The 9,606-nt window shown below is 43.2% G+C and overlaps 1 protein-coding gene across 1 annotated transcript; it reads right to left on the reverse strand.

Annotated features, from left to right (window-relative positions):
- Nucleotides 1-3,304: 3,304 nt before the first annotated feature.
- Nucleotides 3,305-3,915, reverse strand: LOC131259021 (uncharacterized). The gene is made up of 2 exons (XM_058260431.1): nucleotides 3,613-3,915; nucleotides 3,305-3,546 (listed from the first exon to the last, which is right to left on the reverse strand). The coding sequence occupies exons 1-2, from the start codon at nucleotides 3,863-3,865 to the stop codon at nucleotides 3,305-3,307; spliced, it is 495 nt and encodes a 164-aa protein (XP_058116414.1). The 5' UTR covers nucleotides 3,866-3,915.
- Between the last annotated feature and the right edge of the window lie 5,691 nt (nucleotides 3,916-9,606).

The raw sequence follows: 9,606 nt of genomic DNA on the forward strand, positions 1-9,606 counted from the left end.
ATATCATTAGCATTACATGAACAATAAATAATAAATTACTTGTTCATTTGAAGTATAGAATGGTTGAAAACCCTCTTAGATAGCTTTGTAAGAGAGAGTAAGAGAGGCTAATGAAGTGAAATTGTTTTGATGTATAGAAATAGTTTATAAATTGAGCGTTGTTGCCATTCGTTAGAAGTAAACTAGAAAACATCCCAAAATATTCATCGTTTGAAATCAGTTGTGAAACTTTTATAACGAACGAACTGACAAACAGGTTCAAGTTAGTGGAATTTAATTTTATTAAAGATAGTGTATTTTGATTTGTTTAGTCTATTATCTTAAATCTTACCAACTCACAGTCTTCGATAAATTATTTAATATGTTATGAGTTAATGTTTAACGAGTTATTTAATTTAACTCTACGACTACCACAAATTATAAGAAAATTTTTGAAATATTTTATTATAAACAATGAAGTTATAGAATCTTAGTTTATGGTGATCCAGAAGACATTTTAAAGAACTGTATTTTAGGAAGATTTTCTAGACTTTATTGAAACTAAACAAACTAATGGAAGCAGCAACAAAAGAAATCGACAAAACTAAAACGATCAGTAAACTGTAAGAGAGGAATAAAAACATCAAAAAACTACTTTAAAAGAATATAACGGACTGGATGTTTAATATGCCTTTGCATAAAGCAAATCTAATAAGTTTACAAGCAACTTCTCTACCTTGTATAACCACCATCAATATCGTTTAATGCTCTTCTTTGCAAGTACCACGTATTATTCCTCAAAAACTCGCCTGGCGCCTCGGAACAATTACGAATCTTATTGTGAATTTGTGTTCCAGACCTGGTTACTGGCTGTGCAATTTGTATCCTCAAAGGCGCCGACCGACTTAACGTGTGAACACTGGCCATTCTTTGCTGTGGGCTTTGAATGCCTGAACATCCAGTTAGCGGTCGATGGCATTAGAACCATAGTAGGGGTTTTTTGTGTGGTCCTTCTCCTAGCTTGTACTTGTGCCCCTCCAGCATAAGTACCTTATGTCATATACTATACTATGCTACCTGTATCCTAAACTAGCAGCATGTTTTTCTTCCCGTCCAGCCCCCGGGAAGCAGTGCATACGTTACGATGCCCAATTGCCGGGTGCGATTGTTTGTGCTCCATTTCCCGAGGTTCATTTATCTTTTCCATTAATGGAATCCTCTTCCGCACCCATCCTCGGTGGTTCGGTGAATGGACCACGCATGTCTATGGTTTGCGTGCGGAAGGCGAGGGATGAGGATACAGTTCGTTGGACTTGTGGCAAAGAGTGGAAAGACCGATGTTTCAAACCTCATGCAGTGGAGCCAGACGATTGTCCAACGGTTATGCGGCGTTGGAGTATATGGTTACCTTTAAATGAAACGATGACGTGCGGGAAAAAGAGTAGGCTCTGACGAAGGAGGTAAAAAGGGGCCGTGAAGGGATGTTTCGTGCAAAAGTTCGAAAGAAAAAAATCCAGAACTCATCACTTGCCACCACCGATTCGTCTCGTGACGTGCGGTAAAACGTGTAGTATATTTTCGCCCCTTTTTTTTTGGTGGCGAAACCAGGCGTTGATTATTTGCGAAAACAATCCAGTTTGGGTTGGAGAAAAAGAAAGCGTCCGTTTTCTCAAAGTAAGCAATGCCTTAGTTTTTGGGCACGAAGAGGGTAGTTCTGAAAGAAGTCCCCCGGACTTCACGGAAAATCGTTACCAATGGGGTTTTCTCATGGACAGTAGGGGAGTAAACCAGAGTGGGGGGCAAGACAATGTATATTTTATTGGATACGTTTTGTACACCGTTTGGGGCGTTGATGAGTTGCTGGTCGAGATGCGTGTTAGGGGAGCAACTTAATGGATGGTTTGATGTCTCTAATAAAGCAATAGGATGGATTTTCGTTAGAAGAAAAGATACAATTACAAACTGTTCTTGGTTGAAATTATTTTTGGAGGGTTTATTTATTGTTATTTAATTTAAAATGCACCAAAAAACGTGTTAGGAACAACCCAAAGTTTTTATTAACTTTAATTAGAATCACCCGCAACCAATCTCTTTTACCAGGCATATATTATTCACCTGTTTTACAAATTATATCACGTGACACGTACATATTGCAGTTGAATAAATTGATTTTTCCTCATGTTGAGGAAGTATCCAACGAAATTACCATAAATTTTCACGCGTACATGCCACCGGGTTCCGGTGCAGTTCCGGGTCAGAAGGAGCCTTACCAAATTAGATGTAAGTTTACGTACGGCTGTAAGGCTGTATGCAGTGTGTTTGCTTGCTATTTTATTGCTTGACCACCTTTTTCGCAAAGAAGCGAAAGCAAGACGTACAAAGTAGACACTCGGTCTTTTACCTTTTGTATTTGCTCTAACGATTACATTCGTGTAACAACTACCGTGTATCCTAGTTTCATAGTGTGTTGGGTTTGATCTCAAAAAGAAACCACAAAAGGAGGCTCAAACACAACGTTGGAGGGTGTTTGTATGGTTACACGAGTGTCCTATATGAAAAAGAAGTAGGAGAACGAAACCTCCTGTAACGCCATAAATATCCTTACACGTGCTTACAGTGTGTACCCGGCTAAAGGGTGGCCAAGTGCCACTCCTCCACCAAACATGTGGAAAAGGTACGAGTCGAGTGTGTGTACATAAAAATCATATGCAATATTGATGATGGGAGTGCCGTCGGTGCGTTTTACTTATGGATGTGGTGTTTGGTCCGGGAAGGAAATGCACCGCGCTTCCCTTTATTTTTTTCTTCTCTTGGTGTATCTCCGGGTTTGCGCGCATGTTTTGTTTTTCCTTCGAAGCGGAAAATGTTTCCCTTTTGTGATAAATAAAAGTAACACGAAAGATGTGTATTGCTTTCTTCAGGGAGGTGTGTGTAGTAGTGAGAAAGGACGAAAATCGTACTTCTAGCCGGGGGCCTTATGTTTTATGTATAGCTTCAACGCAATACAATCTATGCCGTATGTGGGACGCCTTTCACAATTGCGAGCCATACATTAGTAAGGAAAAATGTCCACCGGAACAAATGGGTTAAACGGATGGCAGATGTGGTGGAGGAATCTTCTGGCTTAGTTTTAAATGTTCCTTGGAGTTTCTGGAGTTCTATTTCTTCGCCAAAATTGTCACTGCCAAAAACCCTTTTTATTCACTTTGTGATTGAACTTTGTTGAAATTTTCTTCCATTTACAATAAACACTGCACGGGTTTTGCACACGGATTTGTACACTTAAATCAATTTATTGCTTTAACCACAAACTCCGCTCCTCACCTCAGACATTCTCACAAGCCACCGCACCCGCTCTGGCACCAACACTGAGCCCCCCAAACACCCCCACCAGCCCGCCAACGATGCCCCCCACGATGGCGCCCGGTCCGGTGAAGATGCTGCCGATGCCAGCTCCGACGAAGGCCCCGGTCAGGAAGCCGCCACTGGCCACCCCTCCGATCGCCATCAGCATGCAGTTGTCCTCGGGTTTGTCGCGTCCCTTCAGCCACTCCCAGAGCGATATACCTGCCGGGTACGACAAGAGCGTATGAGAAGGGTCCGAGCGTGCGGACGGCGTGCCGTGCGGGTTACTTGATTCGATGTTCGTCTGCTCGTCCGAGTCCTTGGTGCGCCGCCGGGATCGCGTGACCACGGTGTCGCCCGACTCCGACTCCGACGGCTCGACCGACGTCCGCCGCCTAGGAGACACGAGCTCCGGGACCACGATCCGGGGCCGCTCCGGCTCGACCGCTCCGGCCGGAGTGTCGGGTGAGGCTAGGGCCAGACCCAGCACGACCGTGCCAGCCACGCTCAGCAGCACAATTAAACTCCCGTGAACACACATCTTGCTCGCCCGTGCACGACCGCACGAAGTCACGACCTGGCCGGCGGAACGGTTCCGCGGACCAGGCCCAGCGAATGGATTATCAATTTTAATACGCTTGCCGCACTGCGCTTGCCTCTACCCGCACCGCACGGGGTAGGTTCCGCCATCTTGACCCGGGACGGAACTGTGTGTCGACTCACATTTGCTCGCTGCGACGTTGTTAACGCACCCTCGCGGATGCTGCGACTGGCAGGAGCGTTTGCTGCTTCCGACCAGCTCCATATGAGCATATGCGGGCGGTCAATTGGTAGCTGGAATGCTGCACACTGGGCCTTAGGCAGCCACATTTAGTCAAAACATACTCATCTCGTTTTAAAGGGTTTAGCTTAGCCAGAAGTATATTTTTGACTCCATAGTTTGGTTCTGAAACTTCTGATGATTAAACAACGCATTTTGGAAAAGTACAATAAAAATATACAATTAATTATACGTGGCTCAAAAACGCAACCGAGAATTCACAAATGCACAAGTAATAACCAGAAGATTTTCTATTGATTTGATCAAACAAGAAGATCTAGATTCTCATCCTCTAGATAAAAATTGAACATCCAATCTGAGACAAAAAAAAACTTGGAACTTTCCGGATTTATACCATCCTTAGATTTAATAAAACGAAAATAAGAAAATGTTCAAAAATATTATGAAAAAATACTTCAAAATACACCCAACAAAAACCAAGATATGATGAAGCAAAAAGGTTCATAAATGTGGATAAAAACACAAATCTACTCCTATATACCTTAGAAATGACACATTCTTAGAAAACCGGCTTACATAAAATACTCTTAAAATACGTTTTTTATTCCTTGGCGATCTTAAACAGGCACTGAAACATTAAGATATCTCTGAACAATTTGTTTTATTTTTATATCTTCGTTTATGTTGTTTAATTTTGGCTTACTCTTTTGTAAAATTTTTGTGATTTAAATGGGAAACTAAATTGAAATTGGGGATCATTCTACTAACAACTGCAGATTTTTCTTGATCGATGCATGAATTTGTCCTTCCATACAAATAGCATGTTTTCCTTCATTGCAAATGATCCCGTGAATAATTATAATTATTGTAAATTTTGTCCATGCCATATGGCGCCACAACTACTGTGACAAAAGCCCTCCCCGAAGTGCTTGATGAAGATTATTACTTTATCCCATCGCTTCGACTCCCTCCGTGGGCATAAAGTGGCCAATGCGATGATGGCCGCCCATAGCGGCGCAATACACTCTTCCCCCTCCCTACCCCGCACGTCCACCACAACTCCAGCCTGTGATGTTCCGTTGAGTGGCTGAAAACACCGACGACACCGTTCGCGTTCCACTGATCTTTCGGTTCGTTAGCTTGCGTACGCGCTGTCGGCGTGGAGATTGTGCCGGCTCGAAACCGTTCGACAAACGGTGCCGCCCTGTGTCCAATTCCGTGATTAGCCTCAATTGGAGCAAGGGATTTCAGCAGCGATGGTGGTGGTAGGTTATGGCGGTGGTTGAGTCCCCATGCGTTCCAATCTTGTCCCCTCGAGGTTGGCCTCGTGGCCGGAGTTTCGTTGTACAGGGTGGGTGGTATGGTGTTGCCCTTTTTTTCATCGTACTTTTGACTACTGTTTGCGTTTGATTACACGTTATATCCGGTCGGTACACATGCACCGGCTGATTGCGACGACCGGTACACCCATCCGTCCAGCTATGCGCAGGATGATTGGGGCCACAGCTACTTAAGGTTGACGAATGTTTCCACCGGGAGTCGGAGCAAGGTCGTTGATAGTTAAAAATAAAAGTAGTGACCATTTTAAGTGATTATAAAGGGAAGAGTCTAGAGTAATATACATATTTAGATAATATGTAAAATTATGGAATGTAATCATAGAGGATTTTTTTTATTGAGAATAATTAAAAGGAAAAGATGTGTAAGTATAAATTGGCAAAAATATAACTCATTGTAGATTGAAACATTTCTAAGTGAGAACTTAAACTGGACTGGAGAAACTGGAAAAGTTATATAATTCGGTGTTTCAACAAGTACTTCTGTACAGTAAAATGTAAAACGGTATGCAAGCAAAGATTAAACTGATTAGAACGTGTAACAAGAAGAGAATACTCATACAATACTATTCGGTGTTTCAAAATGTACTTCTGTACAGTAAAATGTAAATGGGTGTCCGAAAAACAAAACGGTGCTAATTTTAACTTACATCCCGTCCTTTAGTCACACCGTTTCAGTTGCGGTCAGTTTCGGTAATAGCTGAAGTCGAAAATTTGACAAGTTTGGTGGTTCAAACAATTTATCAACCAAGCGTCCCCCGAAAAGGGCTCCAGTTCGCTGCAAGGTTGACCTTTTTGAGGCATACACATCCAGAGGAACAATTTGGGTTCCGGCTTCGGTAGCTCCGCGTAGCAAAAAACGGGAAAAACCCTTCGTAATTCCGTCGCTAGGAAAATGCGTCCGGCCTCACTTTTCGCCTTCTTCCTTATGAGTTCGTATTCCTCGTCAGCCACGGGGGATTTTCCATCAAAATCCCCTTCAGCATGGGTCGCTGTGGTCGTCGCTGCGTCTTGCCGTTATTTATGACCATAAACTTTCTGACAGCTCGTAAAGTAAGTAAATATATCAAGACGTGCGCAGGGTGGTGGGTGTAGCCCGGTGGGCGGTTGGTCAGCTGAGCAAATTTTCCAACCTCCTCTCCCCCGGTACAAGTTAGGAGTTGTAGCGCGTGCAAGAAGAAGTTCCAACCTTCCAGCCTTCAATCAAATCGCCGCTCACGTCATCACTGATGGTGTTGGATTTGATGATCCTAAGCAAGGGGAGGGAAGGAAAGAAATGGTGTTCGTGTGGAAGTGCGGAAGGGACACTAAGATTGCATTTTTTGGCCACCCAACACCAGAAGCCCTCTTGGGACCACCGTGAGCAATATACAGGGTATCTGAAATAAAAGTTTCTTAACAGGAATCGCATCGTGATGGGCTCGGGTGGGCTATACTCATTTTCGCTCGGTGATGATTTGCAATTTTTTTGTTTTCCCTCCGGCGTCATGTTTTCCCACTGCGTCTAACCAGCCCCCTTTCCCTATCCGGCATCCGGTCTTATCGGGGTCGCACGATCAATGGGCACAGTTTTGCTACCACCTAATTTCTGGGTTCCCAAAGTGGCCAGCACGCTGACGCTGACGTTGGTGAAAAAGATCATATCATCGCCCGGAACATTAGGCTCAAAAAGGATATCAACGTGGCGTGGAAAAATTGCTCCCACCGCTCGCTCGGGTCGCGCCACGTTCGTGTTGGCATGAAATGGTATATTTGGGTGCCCGTTTCCTTAGATTTCCTTGGCTTCGCTGCCATCGACAAAGGAACGATTCAATTCGTCGTGGGCTCCATATCCATTTGCCACCGGATTTATTTCATACCCAGGATACAGTAGTTCCCAAGCAATTCGTCAACAAATCTTAGTAAGGATTTATATGATTAAAGAATGTTTAACGAACGCTGCTTGTTATTTATTTCCTTGAATCTAGAGACTACTAACAACAAAGTTTACCTTGGAGTTTTTCAACTTATCAAAAACTAGAGCAGCTATTTCGTACACTGCCATTTCTACGGCAACGATTGTTAATGTTTCAGAATTGCCATTCGTGCCGCTGGAGTACATTGACAGCTACTTAAGGATATGCCATGCCCGGCGATGGATAACAAGCTTGTCGGACAAGTCGGAGAGATATCCACGAGTCAACAATAGGGACGCGCGTTCGGCGCTAATGCAACGAAAATCGGTTGTAATGCAGTGAGTCAGGGGAAAGAAATATACAACGACGGGTTTCGGAGCCCGTCTTATTAATTGTGTTTTTATGTGCTGGCGAAAGGTCACAATACTGACTGACAGGTTCGGGTTATTGGAATCCAAGAAAAGTGATTTCATATTCAGTACCCGTGGCAATGGATGAAATTCTATCAAAACAATTTGTTTGTTATCAAAAAAAGTTGCACTAGTTTACAAGTTGAGCCATGTTTAGTTTTGTAACCATGTTTACTTAATCTTTTCCTTGGGAATGAAATTGAACAACACATTGTTTCTTCAAAACGAAAATCATTTCTTAGTTTGCTTTTGACTAGAATTGTGTAATTCCAACTTTGTTTCGAGAACCTGAAAGACTCTTTGCTACATTTTTGAGATTAATGAATCTTTTAATGAGGGATTAATAACTCCCGAAGATTTGTTAATGTTAAAAAACAAAAAAGTAGCAGAAAAACCTGAGAAGAAAGACTCCCTAGTTTGTTTAAAAGTTAAGGCACAACACTACTTTTGACATGCTCTAAGTTGTATTGGGAAAAAATATAAAAATTTGATGAAATAAGTTGTTTTCAAATCTATCACATGTTTTTAAACAACTAGAAGTCACAGAAGAACATTCCCAGATTTTTCGTCACGAAAAAAACTTAAATAATATTAAAGATAGTGCAATTCTCTTAACAATCTTGAAAAGCAACAATCCGGCAAATAAATATTTCAAATGCGAAAAACATCTGAAAAATGTAAACCTCAGCTCGAGCTCAGATTCAGAGGCACGAGACCACTGGTACCGTTTAGTAGTGCGGTTCTATCCTTCAAGGAATTTCTCTACCTGTCCGCCTCTGAGGTATTGCATAAACTTTTTCTTAGAGGACTGCACCCCTGGCTAGTGGGAAATATTAGTCGGAAAAAATTTCTACCCAAAACGTAGGTAAACGTGCATGGTACCTTTTTCGGTACTTGTCCCTCCCATGCTCCCATCCGAGCCGACCCTAGAACGCGCCTGGTTTGGAGGAGTCGCATATCCTTCGACGAGGCACGTACCCGAAACGTGTGGTACACAAACAAGTGGATTATTTGCCGGAGGATTTTCCGCTTTCTCGGGTTGGCTTTCCCTTCTCGTTGCCGTTACAAGTGCCGTAGCGTGTCTGCTGGCTCCAAATCAGAAGCGAGGGGGTGCTTCTTTTCTTTTTTTGTGTCACGCACACCGGTAAAGGAATTCCGGTAACTTGAATACTTTCAGGAGCACAGGATGCTCCCCTGAAAAAGCACCACAAGAATCGACACTTGAAGGTTTCGGCGCTGGGTTCTGGGGCAACGGAGATCTCTTCATATTCTTAATATTTTCCTAGCGTGCGAGCGGGATGAATGTGAAGTAGATGAATAAAATACGCAAAGCAAGAGGGAAACAGAGCAAGAGTGAGTTCTGCCTCGTCGAGTGGATCGTGATCTATACAAATAAATATTCAACAACGATGCTTTCCGTTTTTGCTACCTTCTTTGCCGGAAGCATTGCGTTCTTCTTCGGTGGATTTCGTAGACTCTCCCCTTGTCTGCTCGCAGGTCCTAGTTGTGTCTGATTTTCTAAATGTATGACGGGCGAAGGAAGCCACAATGAATAGGAAAAACACTCGCAACGTAAGAGTTCCACCGTTACGTGACACGATCGTCGGTGCGCGAGGCAGAGATCCTTTCCTTTCGTTTCCAGGAATCTGGGTTTCCCTTAGCACGGAAACAGTGGCTCGAAAGTAGGACAAGCCCGTGCACGAACACAGATAGAAGGGCGCGTTTGCAGGATTGCTTTACTTTTCGCCGATACATTTCCTCGCACGAAGGAAGATCCTTCCTGTCATATCAAAATACTATTTCATGGCGGAATTCGAAGCTTGGGAGTGTGAAGTTTTCTACCATCTAGAAGAACGCGA

Source organism: Anopheles coustani, chromosome 3 (assembly GCF_943734705.1).
Source record: "Anopheles coustani chromosome 3, idAnoCousDA_361_x.2, whole genome shotgun sequence".
Lineage (NCBI taxonomy): Eukaryota > Metazoa > Arthropoda > Insecta > Diptera > Culicidae > Anopheles > Anopheles coustani.

Coding starts and splice junctions, on each gene's coding strand:
- LOC131259021 (XM_058260431.1), bottom strand. CDS start 3,865: ATGTGTGTTCACGGGAGTTTAATTGTGCTGCTGAGCGTGGCTGGCACG. Junction 3,547..3,612: donor GCAGACGAACATCGAATCAA/GTAACCCGCACG, acceptor CGTACCCGGCAG/GTATATCGCTCTGGGAGTGG.